Source organism: Sesamum indicum, linkage group LG9, assembly GCF_026168435.1.
Source record: "Sesamum indicum cultivar Baizhima isolate 11 linkage group LG9, ASM2616843v1, whole genome shotgun sequence".
Classification (NCBI taxonomy): domain Eukaryota; kingdom Viridiplantae; phylum Streptophyta; class Magnoliopsida; order Lamiales; family Pedaliaceae; genus Sesamum; species Sesamum indicum.
Window position 1 is genome coordinate 16,298,461 of NC_142665.1, and position 22,484 is coordinate 16,320,944.

Genomic DNA, 22,484 nt, shown 5'->3' on the forward strand with positions numbered 1-22,484 from the left:
ACTATATTTTTGCTGCAGATATATTTTCGTAGTTAATAACGGTCAATTACTACGCCATTTTTCTTGTAGCAAATGCTTTGGTAGCTAAAAGTCTATTTTCTTGTAGTGTCACTAGACAAAACAAATAAAAACATAGAACCTACCCACCTGAGCAACGCGAGACGTAGAAATCGATCGAACCTGTGTTTTGAATCTTCTAATTGTGCACCGCGTTTTGTGGCACGTTGAACAACTTCTTCGTACTGGTTAATGCGTTTAAGAAGTCTCAAAATTACCTACTTAGCCCGCGACACATTGGCAGGTCTACCCACTCGAAAGAGCCACAATACGAGCCCTTCAAAAGGAAATATAACATTTATGAGCCAGTCCAATACCCACATTGAAATAATATTATGTCGTAACAGAGGCTGCTATAAAAGAAGAGAGCTGCAGCTGTAGATGGAAGAAGCTTCAGCAAAACGAGCTAAGAGGATGAAGATGGTTCTTAATCGTGCTATGAAGAAGGCGTTTTTATTGATGCGTTTTTTCTAAGCTTCGCGCTTTTATCAGTTACTGTTGTCGCATTTATTTTCTCCTTTGATTAGGCGCGTTCACGCCTTTATTAACAGTTAGTGCATTTTAGTTAAAGTTAGTTGTAGTCAGCCTATAAAGAAGACACATTCTTCTTCTTCATTGTAACTTGACAGAAAGAAACAGAGTGAAATACTTACAGATTTTCTTGCGTTCCTTCAAGAACCTTCGTTGATCTCTTCTACAACTTTATGCTTCCGCTACGATACCAATTTCTAAATGGTATCAAAGCCATCTTTTGATGGTCTCTGATCCGTTTCACAAAGAACCTCCATAACCAAATCTTCTTGAATTCAAGAAACGTATACAGAACAACAATGGCTGAGATTCCAGAATTTTTAAAGTTGCAACCAAGAGATAATCCAAGCTTAAGCCTGGTGACTACGTTGCTGGATGGATCAAGCTTTCTTTCTTGGAGCCGCTCAATAAAATTGGGATTGAAGGCGAAGATGAAACTGGGTTTCATCAATGGAGACATAAAGAAACCAGAAAGCAATGAAAAGGACTTTGAACAATGGATAAGAACTGATTCCATGGTTGCATCATGGATTTTAAACTCCATGACAAGAGAAGTAGCAGAGAGCTTCATGTACACAACCAGTTCCAGAGAATTGTGGACAAAACTAGAAAATAGATTCGGCCAAAACAATGGCCCTATGGAATTTCGACTCAAGAAAGAACTTATTTCAACTTCACAAGGTTCCATGAGTGTATCGGCCTATTTCTCAAAATCAAAGAAGCTGTGGGACGATTTGGAGTGTGTTACACGAACGGCAAAATGCACATGTGGATGTACGTGTGGGGCAGTAAAGCACAATACAGAAATCAAAGGAAATGATCAACTCAGTCAATTCCTTATGGGGTTGAATGAGAAGTATGAGCATATCAGAAACCAAATTTTGGCGATGGACCCTCTACCGGACAACAATAAGGCCTACTCTATGGTTCTTAATGTTGAAAAACAAAAGGAGACGAATTCTATACAGACATACACCACATCAAACATGGCCATGCAAGCTTACAATAAACTGGATTTTCAAGAAACTTTCAGAAGAGAAAGGTTGCTGAACATGGCCATCCAAGCTTACAATAAACCGAATTTTTCAAGAAACTTTCAGAAGAGAAAGGTTGCTGCTGATAAGAAATCCTTGATATGTAAACATTGTGGGAAGTCTGGATATCTAAAGGAGGGGTGCTTCGAAATTATTGGATATTCAGAATGGTACAAACCATTCTTGGATAAAAAAAAAAAGCCAACATAGCTGCTGGAAACAAAATTGCAACAGCTCTCAACACAGGAGATGAAAAGGTCAATAGCACTATGGATGATAAGTCTGTCACATAACTCATAAGATCAGAATTCCACAGACTGGTTGAAGGTATGAGGTCACAGAATTCTGCAGGTACACATGCTGAAAACTATGGCTTCTCTGGTAAGTGTTTTGAATATGATTCCTCTAAACCTGAAAATTCTAACCTATGGATTATTGATAGTGGAACCACTGCCCATTTATGCAATGATAACTCTATGTTTGATCATGCTAAAACTTATACACAGAATTCTCATATAAGGTTAGCAGATGGTACTGAACACAAGGTCAAATTCACAGGAAATATTAAATTGAATGACAAACTAACACTTGAAAATGTATTGCATGTTCCAGGCTTAGAATTCAATTTATATCTGTAAGTAGATTATGTAGTTGTACCTCAATAACCTTTGAATTCTCAAAATTTCATTGTATTATGCAGGACCACAAGACTAAGGAGGTTATTGGCATAGCATGCTTAATAGGGAAACTTTATGTCCTCAAAACTGAGTCATTTCACAAAAGGTTTATAGATGACATACTATGTAAATTCAGAAATGCAAGCCTCACTATATCTGTTGTTCAACTAGAAATATGGCATAAAGATTAGGCCATTTATCCCATGATGTATTGATTCATACAGGTTTAATTGACAAGAATAGAGCTTACAAAACCTTCTGTGATGTATGCCCACAGGCAAAACAACAGAGACTTCCCTTCTCTTCTAGCAATACTAAAAGTGATGCATGTTTTGATCTTATACATGTTGATATATGGGGGTCCTATAATGAATACTCTATCTCTAATTGTAGTCACATGTTAACTATTGTGGATGACCATAGTAGATGCACTTGGACATACCTTATGCAACAGAAATCCCAAACTTTTAACCTGGTAAAAGAATTCCATAAAATGACTTGGACTCAATTTGATAAGAGGATTAAAAAGATTAGAACTGACAATAGATCAAAATTTTTAAGTGAACAATGTCAAAGTTTTTTTAAGGAAGAAGGTAAAATACACCAAACCACTTGCACTTACACACCACAACAAAATGACATTGTTGAAAGAAAACATAAATATTTATTACAAGTTGCAAGATCTTTAATGTTCCAAGCCAATATGCCTAAGATGTTTTGGACTGAAGCTTTGTTAACTTCTACTTATATCATCAATAGAATACCAACACCTGTATTAAATTGGAAAACCCCTTATGAGTTGTTAATGCACAAATCTGTCAATTCACTAACCTTAGAACATTTGGGTGTTTATGCTTTGTCACTAATATTTTACCTCATAAACTGAAGTTTGACACAAGAGCTATAAAAGGGATCTTCTTGGGATATGCCCCTAATCAAAAGGGTTACAAGATATATGATGCAAACAGAAAAATTATTATTGTCTCTAGGGATGTGATTTTTAAAGAGGACATTTTTCCTTTTGCTGATAAACAAAGTGATCCTATATCCTGTCATGAATCTATACTGAATTCTGAATTTGATACTAGTTATTTTGAAGAAGAAAATGAAACCTTAGAACCAATAGTAAATGACATAGAAGGTAATACTTCTGATAATATAGAACCAAAACAAAACTCTGAAAACCTTGGCATAAGGAGATCAAATAGGCAGATCACTAAACCTGTTCCTTTAGCAAAGATCAGAATGACATCCTCTCTGTTAAGCTTATTAATGACATGAACACATGCATGTATGCCACTAATAACTTGCCACAGGAACCTAAGACTTATGATGATGCCATTAAGAAAAGACAATGGATAGAAGCTATGCAGACAGAAATAGAGGCCTTAGAAAATAACAACACTTGGGACATTACTGAATTACCTAAAGGAAAAAGGGCTATAGGAAGCAAATGGGTGTACAAACTGAAAGTTAAACCTGATGGTAGTATAGACAGATACAAAGCTAGATTAGTAGCCAAAGGATATAACCAAATTGAAGGCATAGACTATATTGATAGTTTCTCTCCTGTAGCCAAAGCTGGCACCATTAGAATCCTATTAGCTGTTATATGTAAAAGACATTGGTTTCTGCATCAACTTGACACAAACAATGCATTTTTGCATGGATTCATAGAAGAAATATACATGCATCCTCCTGAGGGATATGAAGTTCCAAAGGGACATGTTTGTAAACTGAAAAGATCCCTTTATGGCCTAAAGCAAGCATCTAGACAATGGATTTGGAATTTACAAAGCAATTAGAAAAGATTGGTTTTGTTCAATCTAAAATTGATCATTGCTTGTTCACCATTGTCACAAATACTGGTATCTTTTGTCTTTTGGTATATGTGGATGATGTGTTGCTTGCAGGACCATGTGAGAAAACCATTACTGATTTTAAGGTAAAATTACATGAGGTCTTTACTATAAAGAATCTGGGAAAAACCAGATTCTTCCTTGGTTTGGAAATTGGCAGGAATGGTGCTGGAATGATCATTACTGAATGCAAATACATAAAAGAAATTGTTGCTGATACTGGACTTACAAAATGTAAAGCTACAAACACACCATTACCAGCAGGATTAAAGCTAAAGGCAGGTGCAGGGAAACAGCTTGACAGGCCAGACTCCTATAGAAGACTATTGGGTAGATTGTTGTATCTAGTCTTTACCAGGCTTGATATTTGCCATGCTACCCACAACTAAGTCAGTTTATGCAGCAACCATGTGAGGATCATTGGAATGCAGCATTGCACCTTGTTAAATACTTGAAGGGAACAATGCATAGAAGACTGTTTTTTAACTCTGAAGACAACTTCAATTTAGAAGCATTTTGTGATGCGGATTGGGCCACCTGCAAGGAAACTAGGAGATCTCTAACTGGATATTGTATATTTCTAGGAGGGAGCCTAATTTCATGGAAGACAAAAAAGCAAACTACTGTTGCAAGATCTACGGCCGAGGCTGAATATAGAAGTATGGGATCTATCACCTGTGAACTTATATGGATTCATAGCCTGCTAAACGATTTAAGGATCGAGGTTCCTTTACTTATTCCCTTCTATTGTGATAATCAAGCCGCATTGTATATAACAGCAAATCCTGTATTCCATGAAAGGACTAAACACATCGAAATAGACTGTCATATAGTGCGTGACAGGTACAAGGAAGGATTTATAGCACCTGCACATATTGCCTCCAAGGATCAACCAGCTGACATCTTCACCAAGATTTTACCTGGCTCAGAATTCATGTCATTAATCTCCAAGCTGAACTTAGTGAATATTTTGATAAATTTAGCTTGAGGGGGGAGTGTAAAAGAAGAGAGCTGCAGCTGTAGATGGAAGAAGCGTCAGCAAAACAGAGCTAAGAGGATGAAGATGGTTCTTAATCGTGCTATGAAGAAGGCGTTTTTATTGATGCGTTTTTTCTAAGCTTCGCGCTTTTATCAGTTACTGTTGTCGCATTTCTTTTCTCCTTTGATTAGGCGCTTTCACGCCTTTATTAACAGTTAGTGCGTTTTAGTTAAAGTTAGTTGTAGTCAGCCTATAAAGAAGACACAGTCTTCTTCTTCATTGTAACTTGACAGAAAGAAACAGAGTGAAATACTTACAGATTTTCTTGCGTTCCTTCAAGAACCTTCGTTGATCTCTTCTACAACTTTATGCTTCCGCTACGATACCAATTTCTACAACTGCATGAGTATGAAAGGCAAACACTATTTCATTCCGACCAAATTATACAAATTGACTTAAAATTGACCGCAGGACCCAAACACCCCCGAAACCATTTACCGGTGTTGTTGCTGGTCCAGGATGTTCTAACCTCGACCTCCTTCCCACACCTGTAAACACGCAGCATTCCACCATCAGAGAAAGCACAACTTTGGCGTGAGTACACTCTGGATGTTGAATTGGAAGTGATAACATTTCCTTCAGCCCACAAGGTTGCGTCCATAGATATCTGGACATAAAATTAATGTATCACACGATTGCGAAGTTACAATTATCGTGTTCAAAATGCTTGCACGTTCTTATGCAAGTGGTTCATACCAGTTTGATATAATGGACGAATGGTATATGCATAGCATGAAACGAGAATGGTTAGCCCAGATCGAGAGTGACGGGTGAACTGGTTATTGGTAATTATGGAACACAGAGAGATAATCGTCCTAAATTATAAACACAAGCAGTTCTAGAAGGCTAATATTCCATTCCATACATGATCAATACATGAATAAGGGTGGTTTTACGAACAATGAGCTATATCTTTAGTAATTGAAGCAGACTTTGATTGAACGGTAACATGTAATAAACTAGCTGCTCAGGACAACACCCAACCTCAGCGGAATCACAGTTTCAATACGCATTCAATGTCTCAACTGCATTGTAGTGGATAAAGCCACTCAAACTATTGTTAGGCACATCGGATTGAGATTATTTTTGTAGAAATCAAGCTTTGTTCAAACAGGGTTCGTGGAGCAGCCATACTTATGCAGTCTAAATACTCAATCAATTACTCACCAACCGAAGAGGAAAACCTTAAATACCGGCCGATCTTTGTGCTTGTTCTCTCGTCGGACAGAAATCGAATTGCAATCCCTTGGAGATATGAAAAATGCTGAAAATGGCAGTGGGAACTCGGCCAAGGAGACTGAAGATGAGGTGAAAATGGGTGATAAATGAATATACAGGACTGATTTGACAATCGACAAGCCATAACGGAGGCACGGGCAAATAAGTAAATCAATAGTTTAGTCCAATACGCAACCCAACTTAGGAAAGAAATGAGTTAATTATTTTTTTATTATAAAAAAAATTATTTTATCATAATTATTTTTAAATATATAACAAAAACATGACGAGTCGCGATTTCAAATCGCGACTCGTCATTAAATATTAGCCAAAATAGGCAGAATTTCCCAAGTCGGGAAACAAAATCCCGACTTCAAGTCGGGATCCTGAATCCCGACTTGAAGTCGGGATTTTATTTCCCGACTTGGGAAATTCTGCTTTTTTTTTTAATTATTATTATATAATTTAATTTATATATAATTAATTTTAACAATATACTAAAATCCAAAATTAATAAAATTAACATTGTATTAATTTAAAAAATTGCAATTAAGAGTACAAATGTAATAGTTATTTATTTTGTACAATTGTAAAAAATTACATTAAATTATACAATTACAAATATAAAAAATGTCCACCCGTTCCACAATGTCGTCTGTGGCGTTGACGTCGTGGTCTTCTAATTTCCTCGCCCACATTTTGAACTGGCTCATTTTGCGCCTCATTTTCTTCCCCAACAAACCGACTTGATGTTTCAGAACTTGACTCCACATTGTCACGATATGCACCAAATGATGGAAATGGAACTGGTGAAATATTATATCCTTGTGTATATGGTTGATTAAAACCAAGACCAAGGTCAAGAGAAAAATCTTGTGTTTGATTTGACATATATGGAGTCGATTGAAACCAATCACCTTGAGATGGTTGAGGCATATAATAATCTTGAGGCGGTTGAGGTACGTAATAATCTTGAGGTGGATATACTGTAGAAGGACCAGCTATATCCACCCCAAAATCACGACGTTCAACTGAACCAGTTGACATTCGGCTAGAACTTCTTCTTTGCCTGTGGGATGTTGTGGGAGCATCATCGGATGGAGAAGCAATTTGTTGTGGCTGTTGGGTTATAGCCTCCCTGATAATATGTAACCCATGTTCAAATCTATCCACCAATTGACTATATCCTTCGATATTTGGTGGTCTAGATCGACATAAAGTTTCAAGGGCATTCACCTCATTTGCCTGAAAAGTGTAGAAAAATAATTAGCCTTGTGTTGTTAAAAATATATATAAAATAAAACATGTAATATTATATAATAACGTACCACAACTTGCAACATAGGTGCTTCTCCAGGTTGGTACCCGCTTTCCACACGTCTATCAGTAGATGACGACACGAAATTTCTTGTTATGTTGTAGTACCACTCCCAATAACCTCGTTCTGTTTCCCTTCTATTAGAAATGAGTGGCCTATGTACAACTGTGTCATATCGTCTTTGCCATCTATTGATGTATTGTATGTGTTGCAGAGACCAATCTGCGCCCGCGTGATTTTTAGGGAAATCTGATGGAGGCTCATATCACGGGTATCCGTCGATTCTGGTACATTCTGCCTCATCCCGAATTGGCGAACAACTCGTTCGGGACGATGCATTTCAACTATTGCGTAGAATATTAACGGAACAGATGACCTCCACAACTGGGGGTTCAATTCATCGGCGTAAGCCATAATGACATCCGAGTCCATGTCATACGGCTGCCATATGAACTGTAATAAAAACAAAGATGTAAATTAATATGAATTTAAGGGAACGGTATAAATATACGAATAATATTAAAATTTAGTTACCTGATCCGCCTGCATCTCATCCAAAATTTCTCGTATTACTCGTACAGTTCCCCGAACTGTAGTGGTGAAAGTGTGCTGACAATTCCAAGTAGCACCATATGGTGCTGCTGGGAGCCAGCGATTATTGTCCATTTGCACTTGGCCCATAAATAGTCGTTGGGCACCAAGTCCAGGACAAAGTGGCGTAATCCGTGACCACGCCCAAATCTACACGAACAATACAAATATGTGTTATTAATGAATATCAATAGCAAAAAAAAAAATAAAAATGTGTAAGACTTTTTAAGTCAATTTTACCTGTAGCAATTGCAGCGCTCCACCAATTGCCGCTTTGCCTTTTGTGCTGGCATTGCACAATTCGCGATATAAAAATGCCAGCACAGCACTCCCCCAACTGTAGTTCCTCGCGGTTTCTATATCTTCTAATTTTGAAAGATATAGTAATGAGACATAGTTACCTGAGGAATCTGGGCACATCAATCCCCCAAATAAAAGTAATGCAACGGCACGTGCATACTGGACGACGACAGCCTGGGGAGTATTATAAGTAATTTCGACCGCCGACAAATGAGATGTAATTGCCGATGTCTGTAATCTCGAGCCCTTCAACACATTTGCATCCGGGCTAAAGCCTATGTAAGTCAGGCAATATTCTTGCCATTGTTGTGTTGTGCGGTCGAAATCAATTCCAGTCACCGGCTCGTCGTCTATTGGGAGTGCCCAAATTATTTGTACATCTTGTAGGGTAATTGTGGCTTCCCCTACACGAAAATGGAAAGTGTGCGTCTCCGATCGCCACCTCTCCACTAATGCAGTGATGAGGTGTTGATTTAATTGAAGGCGTCCGCACCTATAGATTCCATAAAATCCTATTTGGTGTAGGATTTCTTGGACACGCTCGGACATATTATTTTGGTTAAAGTAGCTCCAAAAGGTACCATCCGCACGCCGTGAAATGAGTACGGCGTCTAGGTCACCATCTGGAATATCGTCAGACCTATGTTGGGCTTGTTGGGATAATACAGTACTATCACGAGGACCGTAGACTGATCGTCTATCCATTTTTGTGGAAAAAAAAAATTGAAGACAAACTCACGGTATAAGATGAAGGTGGGTGAAGATTTGAAAATTCTTGCTGGTGGATGAAGTGAGTTTCCACCCACCTTCATCCGTCCAATTTATAATGGTGAATGAGGGTGGGGGGAAATTTTAATTTTTAAAAAAAAAAATTTAAAAAAAATTTAAAGGGTAATCAAAGGCTGGCAGCGCCAGCCTTAATGAGGGCTGGCCGCGCGGGCCAGCCCTCATTAAAGAGGGCTGGCAGCGTGCCAGCCCTCCATATTAAAGGGGGCTGGCACTTTGCCAGCCCCCTTTAATATATATATATATTATATATATATATATTTATATATATTATGTACTTATATATGTACATATATACATGGCTCTTCAAAGGCTGGTACGTACCAGCCTTTCAATCAGGCAGGTACGTACCAGCCTTTCAATCAGGCAGGTACGTACCAGCTTTTCAATCAGCCAGCTACGTACCAGCCTTTGCCCTCCATAATGGTCGCGACCTACCTGAATAAACGCAGCACTACCCGCCTATATATATGCGTACATCCCTTGTTTTCGTCATCTACATACCAGCCTTTGAGATTTTTCTTACAACATATTAATATCTTGTTCCTCATTTTTACTTAGAAACTTGCAACAAAATGGCTTCTTCATCTTCTCGCATTGAGATTTTTCTGTATTTTGGTGGTGAATTATCGAGCGATGGATGGTCTGTTACATATGATCAGACGCCCATTGCAGCAATGAGGATCCCCCGTTCATCCAGTTATGATCAATTTTTATCAAAAATCTACAAAAAAATTGGTGTTGATAGCTCCCGGTTTTCGTTGAATGTTTCTGCAAAACATTCGTGCCAATACCTAGGGCGAATTAAGGAAACACTGATACCAATAAAGGATGACGATACATTGTCATTCTTTACTGATCCTACAGCTGGATTTCCACTAATGGAAATATTCGTCGAAACGGTGGAAATCCAGCACGATGATGCTCCACAAATTGGCCGAGGTTGGGGAGCTTTCGATTCCCGGCAGTTGGTGGATGACAACTCACAAATGAGTCAACAATGGGGGGAATACATGGCGATGTTATCAAGCCAAGGATTTCCGTCATCCTCCAACTACGAAAATTTCACTGGTACCTATAACTCTAATTTCGATGCAGGTACTTCTAACCCCGATTTTGGTGCAGGCACATCACATTATGATACAGATTGTTATACTCCGAATGTGGTGTCTGTCACACAAGGGCTCGATAATATTGAACTTAATTACACAGAGCCCACCCACTCACATACTCCATCCACCTCCCATTTTATACCAACTTCTGCACAACACATTGCCGAGCCAGAAGACCCTATTGCGGACAGCCTGGCTAATGAATCAGATGCAGCTTCCGAACCGGATGAAGTGGATTATCCAATTCCACCTGAGGATGGAAACGAAGATGTTGACATAAATGTTGTCGCCGAAAATGTCGCACAAGGTACGTCAACATCCTCTCAGCCGGTTACGGCACAACGAACTTCTCAGGAAATATTTTACCGCTCCATACCATTTTTTGAACAAACATTCCCGGAGGTACCAGTGGATTCCATTGATGTACCGAACTTAAGGTATGCAAAATTTTATGACAAAAACGAAGGCAGACTTGATGTGGGAATGCTTTTTAAAAATAAAGAAGCTTTAATCGAGGCGGTGAAAGATCACTCAATACGATATGCCCGACGCGAGTATTGGGTACCTGAGAGTTCAAAGACCAAGTGGAAAGTATTGTGTAGGCATACCACCGAAGGTATATATATATATATATATTTGTCGTATATGTCTAAACATCCAAAGTTATTCGACTGATTCGTGTTTATTTTTTGCAGCTATGCGGTGTAGATGGGAGCTGCGAGGCATTTACAAACCAAAAATGGGAAGGTGGACAATAACAAAATACGGAGGGGACCATACATGTATATTGAATCAAATGTCCCTCGAACACGGTAATTTAGATAGAGTATATGTTGCTTCTTTATTGTTAGGACATGTAAAATGCAACCCGTCATACGGAATCAAGCATGTCATCCAGACTGTGAAAGACCATACCGGATACGATATAGCATATCAAAAGGCATGGTACAGTTTGAAAATGGCACGTGAGATGGTTTATGGCACATGGGAGAGCTCCGTTCAAAAGCTACCCAAATACTTGGGAGCTCTCCAAAAATATAATCCAGGAACGATTGTTGAATGGCAACATAAAGCCCGCGACACATCAACCGGTGCATATGTGATAGGGTACGTATTTTGGGCGTTCAAGCCGTGCATTGAAGGGTTCCAACACTGTCGCAACCTTATCAGTGTAGATGGGACCCATCTATACACAAAGTACAAGCACAAGATGTTGATTGCTGCTGCTATGGATGGAAATCAACAGGTACTTCCTCTTGCTTTTGCTGTTGTCGATGAAGAATCACTTTTATCTTGGAAGTGGTTTCTTAGACAATTGAGCAGACACATTATACGAGGGCGACGGGGTATCTGCCTTATTTCTGACCGCCATGCTGGTATCACAAGAGCTGTACGTGAATGTCCGGATTTCGTGCCACCTAACGGCGTGCACCGATATTGCTTGCGGCACGTGTGTTCCAATTTCAACAGTAAATACAAAAATGTTGTGTTGAAGGATCTTTGTTGGAGAGCTGGCTCTGAATATCAGATCAGAAAATTCAATCGCACTATGGAGGAGATAAAGAAACAGTCCCTCGAGGCGTTTCAGTGGTTAGATAGGATCGACAAGGAAAAATGGACAGCATCACATGACGGTGGATGGCGATGCGGAATTCTGACGACAAATATGTCGGAATGCATAAATGGAGTATTGAAAGGGGCTCGCCGCCTACCGTTGACAGCAATTGCTGAGATGACGTTTCAGCGAAGTGTCCATTATTTCCGTGAGAGGTTAGCAAGAAGTACTGTAATGTTGACCAACAACCAACTGTGGACGGATTTTGCATATAAGATGTTCACACGTTGGCATCAAAATTCTGTTGAACATACCGTCACCAAATTCCATCAGTTCCAACAGTCCGCCTCGGTTGTTACAAGACGTCACGGTGGACATGGAGTCAACACCCATGTTGTCAAAATTGCGAACCGAGAATGTTCTTGCGGCAAATGGAGTCAATTTGGTATACCTTGCAGTCACGCTCAAAAGGTATGCGCTGCATTCATGATTAATGCTGCATCAATGGTGAAGGATTATTACGATATAATGACTTATAAGAATACATATTCTAAGTCATTTGAACCTGTACATTCCGAAGATTATTGGGATGTACCGGGATTTGAGTTGGTCCACGATCCTACTATTCGCATCTCTTCGCGCCCTGGTCGAAATCAAACAATACGTATTTACAACGAGATGGATTGGGCGCAAAGGCGTGCACGACAACAAGCACAACAAAGAAATTCTTCAACACAATCGGATGTGCCAGTACCGGGTAGCCAGGATTAATTGTATATTTTTTGTTTTTTTCACAATTGTACAAAATATTTTTTGTATGTAATGTAATTTTTTACAATTATACAAAATAAATAACTATTACATTTGTACCCTTAATTGTAATTTTTTAAGTTAATGCAATGTTAATTTTATTAATTTTGAATTTTAGTATATTGTTAAAATTAATTATATATAAATTAAATTATATAATAATAATTTAAACGAAAAAAAAAAAAAGCAAAATTGCCAAGTCGGGAAACAAAATCCCGACTTCAAGTCGGGATTGAGGATCCCGACTTGGGAAGTTTTGCATTTTCTGCCATTTATTTAATGACGAGTCGCGATTTGAAATCGCGACTCGTCATGTTTTTGTTATATATTTAAAAATAATTATGATAAAATAATTTTTTTTTTATAATAAAAAAATAATTAACTCGGAAAGAAATATATCAGTTGTCGACCAACTCTCCAGACAATGGTATCATTTAGCCCACTTAGACAATGGTACTTCAAAAATCTTTTCCAAACCAGTACAACAATACACATGCCCTGATCATTTAGCCCTATGACTCCAACAGCGACCCCATTTCTCTCTTTTGACACAGCCCCTTCAAAATTGAGTTTGAGCTTCCCTTCTGCTGGCTTAGTCCACTTAGACACTGTTGTAGCAGGAACATGTCGTTCAGGATCAGACATAGCTTCCTTTATTGCTCCAAGACATTTCCAGCTTTCTCAACTGTTTTCAGGGTGTCTTCCATTACTCTATGGTTCCATATGGTCCAGCAAATTAACAGGAACCATGCAAAACAGTCTGCATCGCGCTTTAGCACATGCTGGATGTCTTCATTTTGTTCACCACATCGAGTACACAAACCCCTCGTTTTTACTGCAACTCCAAGCATCCATTAACCTGAAAACAATTCAAAGGCATTTCCAGCTCATTCTATAATGCTAAATCCATCTAATTCACACAGATTTGTTATTTGCAGATAGTATTGATTACAAGTACTTACACACAGGTACCCTATATATTAGGTGTATTTTTTTAATCAACACAAGTAATTCTTCCACAGTTTCTTTTTATTTGTAAGTGAAGTCTTCTTCCACTCACAATAACTTATCGGGTAAATTACAACTACTATTTTTTATATTTGATATAATTACAAATAATCTCTCAAATTAAAAATAATTGTATACATTAAAGTGAATATTATTATTTTACTCTTGTTGACTTTTTTTAAAATATAAAAAACAAATGGGGGCAAATAAACGAAATAATTTAGAGGGGTCATTACCTCATAAAAATATTTTAGAAAATTATAAATTATAATTCAAAAGAACATTTTGGTCAGTTTATCATTAAAATTGAATGAAAAACTCAATGGAATGAGCTCATTGATAGACGAACGTTAAAATTAGGAGATATTTATAATTTTTCAAACAATAAGAAGATATTTGTAATTATGTCAAAGTTTAAAGAAAATGGCAGTAATATACCCTAATTTATTTAATAATCATTAGTCTTGACTATTGAGTCTCCCTACTTGTGAACTTGTGCCAATTATTATTTTACCTTTATTATATTCTATCCTCCACTATATATATATATATGTTAACATCAATTCTGCACTCACCATTAATATATTTTCCCAAGACAACAATATCTCAAGACCACGCCCACAATAAAACAAAACAAATACATCAAGAATGGATTTTGAACTGTAATTTGACTGAGAAAAAATGCTGAAGATAATGTCAAAATATTCTACTCCCTATATAATTAAATATTGGTCCATCTTCTCCACATAAAATCTTTAAAATGTATCGTATGGGCATTTGCAATTGTTTAGAAAAAAACATTTATAACTTCTTTTTGAAAATAATATTTTTTTCCGAATAAATCGATGTTCTTGAAAATTAGTTGAAATAATTGATTCAGTTTATAACTATTTTTTAATTATAAACGGTTTAATTTAAATTGTTTTAGCAAAACGTTATAATTAATTTTCTCTCAAGCATTTGATTTATAAAATTATAAATATTAAATTACTTTCTCAAACTTCAATCTACATATGTAAAGAAAGTCGCAGATTGTACTATGATGGGAATATAACCCTTTTAATAGAGAAAAGGACTAAAAATGTCCTTTTTATGATTAAAAACACTAAAAATACCACTAGATTTGCGCAGATAAGGTCGGGTAACGTGACCCCGGCTAACGTGTACATTACCTTACCACAAGATCTATGAGCAGAGATCTTAAGATGAATCCACTTGGCTCATTTGATGAAGTACATTTAGATTTATAAATACCCTCCTTTCGTAGCATTTATAGTAAGACTTATTTAATATTTTCTATCTCATTTATTGTTTGAGATCTTTTACTTTCCATTTCGTACTCGAACTAACTTGAGCATTGTCCCCAGCTAGCCTAATGTGCTTCTTTCTTCTCAGGGACCACTTCGATATTTAGGACCCATATAGCTAGCTCGATTGCCTGAATTGAAGAGGTCGCGTATTTGCCTGGATCATACTTCATATTTCTGTTAGTGAGTAGACGTTTTTTATCTCCTTGATTATTAGTTAGATGCCACATCGGCTCCAGCTGATACAGGGGGTACTTAGGAAGAGGTTCAAGCGGTTATTTTATGTCAGCATGTAGACAAGAGGGAATTGCTTGCGGAACGAGCTGATACCCTCGTGCATTGCTTGAAACAACGATTCCCAAGTCTCACACAAACCACGTTAGAGTTAGATACCAGCAAAATACATTGCAACAAGGTTGATACCTACACAAGTCTAATTTTCTTTAACAACGTAATCCATTTCTCAAATCTATTCTCTACTACTCTCTGTTTTTTATAATGATCCGACTTGTTTACATGCGATCTTGATTAACGCCACGATCTTATCCACAGAACTTCTCCGAATCTGATAAACCTGAGGATAAGACGAGTAAGCTAGTCGGGTCCGTTCCCAACGACGACACTCCAATGTCAGTTTGAGGTCGAAGGAAAATGGTGCCAACTAAGTTTGCGATTAAAGTGATAGAAGTGAAGATACCTCTTCTCATTGCGGCTTGGGGTATTTATAGGGCTTACATGGGTCCCACCACCTAACGTGTGTCGTCATCTGAATTATCCATGCAATGACTAAGCATCATCATGTGGTTCCACTTGTCCAGATCGGTATATGGGTCGGACCCGAACAACCTAACCGACTATCATGACCATGATTCGACGCGACCGGCGACGACCTACTCTGCGACCTCAGAATCTTGCCTTAAACGAAAGGCTTTCCAACTCTGCCTTTAATAAAAAATTCTTCTTTTGTATTTTAGCAATAAAATCCCTATCAAATAATGTTCTTGAATATCTTCTGGACATGGAAATATCCATTCCAGAGAGCTATTCCAGAGTCTGGCATTCAATATCCTGGCACGAATCGAGGATTTACTCTACGTGGACGACATGAACAAGCAACCCAACAAACTATTTCCCCCCTCCGCTGAGAGAAGACTCCATTTCCGGGCAGCAACAGCAACAAGCTTCCACGTCGCGGCCTAGGTATTAAACGAATCCTCACGAATTACCTCAGTTAGGACATGCAGCAACATTCTTGAAGCTCTGGGTTCAATTTCAAACACAATTACTGAAGGGACGACATCCCGTCTGAGCATGGAAGAGAAGGAGCAATCGTCGATCATAGGGAGTCTAGGCCACGCCAAACAAACCGCTCCAAATGCTTCTTAGCTTCTTACATTATTTTCAGTTGTATTGTATGATTTATTGGTTGAGGCGATGGTTATATTATTGAACTTGGATCAGTTTGTAACTTAATTTGATCTATGCGCAGAAATATTTATGCCCACGAATCCAATAGCTGTGTTCTATATATCAATTTTAGGAGTAAATCATTGGCACACCTCCTCATATTCCGGGTTATTATAAGGGTAAATTACATTTTGCTATTTGAATTATACTTTTTTTTATACTTTGGTGCACAAAAGAAAAAAAAAAAAAATAGATGCAAAAATGTTAAAATAGTCATAGTTCAGATGGCAAAATTAATTAACCCTAATTATAAATACCTCATCATTGTTTGAAAAATTACAAATATCTCTCTAATTTTTACGATCGTCTAATAACGAGCTCGTTTTATTAGTTTTCGTAGATTTTCATCCAATTTTTATGGTGAACTGGTTAAAATACTCTTATGCATTATTAATTATAATTTTAGATATTTTTTGGGATTTTCTAAAATATTTTATAGACTAATAATTATTTATGGGTTATTTATTTTCCCAACCTCAATTTTTTTAAAAATTTTAGCAAGAGTAAATTAATAATATCTAGCTAATCGTTTAGGAACTATAAATTATTTTTTATTTAAGAAAATATTTATAATTTTTCAAATAATAAGTAATTATTTATAATTATAATAAACTTAATTTTAAGTGTGTAATTAGCCAAATGCTAAACATGAAGTGCAAATCTCAAATTGAAACGAAATGGAGCATAGCTATAATTGAAACCAAAAAAGCATTTCTGTCAGAAAGGGGCATTCCGAGAATTGAACTCGGGACCTCTCGCACCCTAAGCGAGAATCATACCACTAGACCAAATGCCCTTTTCATGTGATACTCGTAACTACTACATTTAAAACCTTATGCTAGCTACTTTAGTTTTCCTTTTAATATATAAATTTTAATTTTATTTTATTATTATTATTATTATAATAATTTGGGTAAATTATATTTTTCTATCTGAACTATACCATTTGTACACTTTGCCATCACAATTTTTTTTATATCGACTTATCATCTCAACTTTATAAAAATTTTTGCATTTTGCCATGTATGACTTTTCTTTACAATTTTTCTGTCGGAAAAACATCACGTGTTGTGCATATTTAAACATTACCTCTATTTTTTTAAAAGTTAAACATACACTCCAAGAAATGTTAATATCATTATACAAATTACCAATATTTTGTAGCTTTTACGAGTGGTTTCTGTAATTATAACAAAAAATATGAATAATTTGTACAAGAAAATCATACCTTAAGCCTTGTTTGGTTCGTGTAATAGAATTAGGCATGATGGAATTTGATGGGATAGAAAATAAAATAGTAATTAATCCCATGATCATCCATTGTATAGTGTTTGGTTTAAAGTATTGTATGTGTGATATCTTATGTAATAATATAATATAATATTTGGTTGAAGGAATCATAAAATATAATTAATTAAATATATAAACACCATTAAAACTATCATTTTTTAAGTTATTTTTATTTTAATATTTTAGCTTTTGAACAATTACAAAAAATAAAGAAATCGTTTAATACTTACTGAAATATATTTTTTCTAGAATATTTTTTTTTCATATTCATATAAAGCAGAAAGTTGAAACAGACATTCAATAAAAAGAGAGAGAGAAGGAAGGTTAAGTTTTAAAAAAAATATAAAAGGGAATAAATTATACTTTTTGAAATATAATAACTAATTAAAACTCAAGCATTTTTTAAAAGTTTCAAATAAATAATAAAGTAATATTTTTTGTTGTACTTTATTATTAAATTATTATATTAAAGACTAGCTAGGCCGATCTCAAATTGGACGCGTGCATCTGAAAAAAAATGCTTTTAAATACTTTTTGTTACCCCTATGTTCCTTCATATTTAAATTATAAAAATATAAAAAAAGAAAAATTGTGGGTATGCGATTTTAGTTACCTGATTTTGATGGGTACTAAATTTTATCGAGTTTGTGTAATGTAATAAAATATATTATTTGATAAAATCATGTATGCGACCCGACAAAACCCAGTCCACTGCCACCCCTAATTCCTTCTTCTCAAAATAAATAAATAATTACAGTAGTCTTTTATGAAGTATTGTCTAATTATAGATAATTTTTTTTAATTTAAAAAATCACATCGAATACTTATCATTTATATCATTTAATAAATAGATCCAACTATTAATCTTGCTAATAGAATTTGCTAACATTAGTGGAAAAATTGAAGAAAAACATAATTGTTGGATATAGATCGATCACCAAGCTCCAGGAATGATACAGAAAGAATCAAATAATTACAACTTTTGTACGGTTGAAGAAACCCTTATACAAATTAATTATAAGCTTTACAAATATAAAGAATAATACTAAATTTAAACCTAATAAATCCAGGATTAAAGATAAAGAATGCATATAACATAAAACCGTAAAATAGGCTCAGATAGCCTCAATCCAAAGGCCAACAATCCAGAATATCACTGTTGTTAAATCACAGAGCCACCAAGACAAGCCACAAAGACTTTAAATCACTGAACCACCAAGGTATGCCACAAAGGCTTTTACTCACAGTACTCCAAAGGCAAGGCCACAAAGGGTTTTACTCACAGTACCACAAAGGCAAGGCCACAAGGCTATCATATTAAGCTCGTACCTTCAAGTATAGAACATGAAGAACATGTTAGTGAAATAGATAGAGGGAGAAGAGGGTTTTTACTTTTCTGTTTCCGTTATCGCCCAAACCATTTCCTCACCAGCCATTTAAAGAGGTTGTCCATTAAATGGTTGGAGGCAAACATTGGAAAAAGAATCGATAGTGGGAAAAACCAGAGGTGAAGCAGGAGAACCCAAACGGTCAGAGAGAGAATGAGAGAAACAGATGGCGCTTGGTGAATTAGGGTTAGGGTTATGAGGGACGAGAGAGAGGAGAGCAGTATTTAAAAGGTCAGTAGACGGGGCAAACCTGGTGGTTCGGGTAATCGGGTCAGGTGGCCCATTTAAGGGTTTGGGCCCTGTGATTTATTTAACCATCCAAGAGATATTTTGGGCTAAGGCCAATTTGATTTGTGCCATCATATTTTATATTTTCCACCTTGGTCTAAACCAAGATGGTGGATCTTAAAAGGCTTTCATCACAGTCGTTACACTGGGTCCCATTGCAAGTACCTGCACGAAAACATTAGGAACCAATACAGTTTATAAGTTAAGAATATCAAGGCAGTTTTTAAATTGGTAAGCTGGATTTTTTTTCTCAAATTTAATTTTTTCAAGACTAATTATATCTTGCTTAACAATATCTCTAATAAAATTGTACCTAACATCAATATGCTTTGTTCTATAATGAAAGACAGGATTTTTGCATAATTAGATGCATGATTGACTATCAGAGAAAACTGTAAGTTTTTGTTCTAGAAAATCAATTTCTTTAACTAGCCCTTTAAGCCAGATAGCTTCTTTAATAGCTTCAGTTGTGGCTATATATTCCGCCTCAGTTGTGGAAATGCAACAATATTTTGGAGTTGGGATTTTCAACTAATACAAGCACCACACAAAGTAAACACATAAGAAGTAGTGAATTTTCTACTGTCTCTATCATTATCATAATTGGAATCTAAATATCCTACTAGTTTAACACCATCAGGGTTTTTTGGAAAATGTTATTCTAGAATTTAAAGTGCCATTTAAATATCTAAGAAGTCATTTTAGAGCTTCCCAATGAGGAATACCAGGATTAGACATGTATTTACTTAAACAGCTTACTGCATATGCAATATTAGGTCTGGTGCTAACCATTAAATACATTATTGAACCTATGGCAGTTGCATATGGAATATTTTTCATGTGTTCTTTTTCAAGATCTGTTTTTGGACTTTGATCTTTACACAATTGAAAATGTGAAGCCAAGGGATCAGAAGAGGCTTTGAATTTGACATAGAGAATTTTTCAAGCACAGTATTCAAGTAAGATTTTTTGTTTAAGAAAATTGTGGACTTGTTTCTATCTCTATCATGGACATGCCCAAAATTTTCTTGGCATCACCAAGGTTTTTCATTTCAAAGTTTTTACATAGATTCTTTTGAAGACATTCAATCATACTCAAACTTCAACTATACTATTAACATATCATCCACATAGAGCACAAGAAATAGAGGAATATTATTTTCATATTTGTAATAAAGACAGGGATCATAAGCACTCTTTTGAAAATTTAGGGAGTGCATGAAATGATCAAATTTCTTATTCCATTGCCTAGGAGACTTTTTTAAACCATATAAAATTTTTTTCAGTAAGCATACAGAACTAGGGTTTTTATTATCAATAAAATCATAGGGTTGATTTATGTAGATTTTGTTCATCCAAGTCTCCATACAGGAAAGCGGTTTTAACATCCATTTGTTTTAGATCCAATTAAACTGAGCAACTAGGGCAAGAATAATGCGCACAGTGGTAAATTTTACTACAGGAGAAAAAATTTCAGTGTAGTCAATTCATTGTTTTTGAGTGAAGCCTTTTGCTACTAACCTAGCTTTAAAACGAGTGAAATTATTTTCTTGTTTGATTTTGAAAATTCATTTACAGTCTATAATAGAAGCATTTTTTGATTTTGGAACTAGAACCCAAGTCTTATTATCTTTTAAAGACTTAATTTCTTCATTCATAACTGAAATCCATTATTTTGAATTAGTTCTTTCTATAGCCTCTTTATAAGTAGTTGGTTCAAAACTTTCTATGTTTAGAGCTAGATGAAAATCTTTAAATTTAGAGGGAACCCTACGTTCTCTACGTTGTCTATCTCTTGCTAGTTGATAATTATTAATTTTATTAATTTCATAAAGCTCATTTTTATTTTCTGTAATTTATTGATTTTCTTCTCTTTCTTCTACCCTTTGTTGGTTATCCTCTCTAGTTTCTTCCACCTTATTAAAGATACTTTCTATGTTATAATTTTCAGTATGTTTTTATGTATTTGAAAGACATGGCATTTCAGATTCATTGAAAATTATATCTCTGCTAATTAACACTTTAAAACCAGGCTGGCTTCTAAGCCAAAGCCTATAACCCTTAACACCTCCAGGATAGCCAATAAACACACATCTTTGGGATTTAGGATCCAACTTATCACCATTTATCAAACAGAATACAGAGCAACCAAAATGCAAAGAGAAGAAAGATCAACATCATAATTTATCCATACATTTTCAGGAATCCTACCAAGTAAAGGCACAGAAGGAGACCTATTTATTAAGTATGCAACAGTTAATAAAACTTCACCCCAAAAAGATTTTGGTAATCCAAAACTAATAATTAAACACCTGACTTTATTAAGCAATGTTCTGTTCATTCTTTCTGCAACACCATTCTGTTGAGGGGTATAGGGAGTAGTTTTATGTCTTTTAATTTTAAATTTAGCACATAAATCAAAAAACTGTTTATTGAAAAATTTCCATTATCAGTTCGTAAAACTTTAAGTTTTCTTCCTGTTTGATTTTCAACCAAAATTTTCCAGTTTTGAAATTTTTCGAAGAGTTCAGATTTTTGTTTCATTAGAAAAACAAAAACCTTTCTATAAATGTTATCAATAATGGATAAGAAGTATTTATTTCCTCCATGAGTTTTAATATTTGCAGGTCCCCATACATTTACATGCACATAATCAAGAATGCAGTTTGAAGATATGGGTTTAGGGGGTGATGAAGGAAAATGCAACCTATGATGTTTTCCTAGTATGCATTCATCACAGAAACTTAGGTTCATTGGTTTTTCATTTAAGAAACTATTTTTATGGAACAGTTCAAGACCTCGATGACTAATATGACCTAAGCTCTTATGCCATAGCTCAGTTCTATTTT

General features: G+C 35.8%; 2 protein-coding genes, 1 long non-coding RNA gene and 1 other non-coding gene across 4 annotated transcripts; 1 reads left to right on the forward strand and 3 right to left on the reverse strand.

Moving 5' to 3' along the window:
* Nucleotides 1-5,454: 5,454 nt before the first annotated feature.
* LOC148786936 (uncharacterized) lies at nt 5,455-6,527 on the reverse strand. Its single transcript, XR_016067171.1, has 3 exons — nt 6,365-6,527; nt 5,636-5,804; nt 5,455-5,535 (listed from the first exon to the last, which is right to left on the reverse strand). It is a non-coding gene; the product is annotated as an uncharacterized LOC148786936 (long non-coding RNA).
* Nucleotides 6,528-7,903: 1,376 nt separating this feature from the next.
* LOC148786937 (serine/threonine-protein phosphatase 7 long form homolog) lies at nt 7,904-9,329 on the reverse strand. The gene is made up of 4 exons (XM_088885026.1): nt 8,565-9,329; nt 8,268-8,474; nt 7,962-8,186; nt 7,904-7,912 (listed from the first exon to the last, which is right to left on the reverse strand). Exons 1-4 carry the CDS (start codon nt 9,327-9,329, stop codon nt 7,904-7,906), a joined length of 1,206 nt encoding a protein of 401 aa, XP_088741152.1.
* A 656-nt stretch (nt 9,330-9,985) lies between these two features.
* On the forward strand, nt 9,986-16,402 carry LOC105178424 (uncharacterized). Its single transcript, XM_088885027.1, has 4 exons — nt 9,986-11,138; nt 11,218-12,827; nt 15,755-15,831; nt 16,240-16,402. Exons 1-4 carry the CDS (start codon nt 9,986-9,988, stop codon nt 16,400-16,402), a joined length of 3,003 nt encoding a protein of 1,000 aa, XP_088741153.1.
* Nucleotides 16,403-17,393: 991 nt separating this feature from the next.
* Nucleotides 17,394-17,465, reverse strand: TRNAP-AGG (transfer RNA proline (anticodon AGG)). Its single transcript has one exon. It is a non-coding gene; the product is annotated as a tRNA-Pro (tRNA).
* Nucleotides 17,466-22,484: the final 5,019 nt, after the last annotated feature.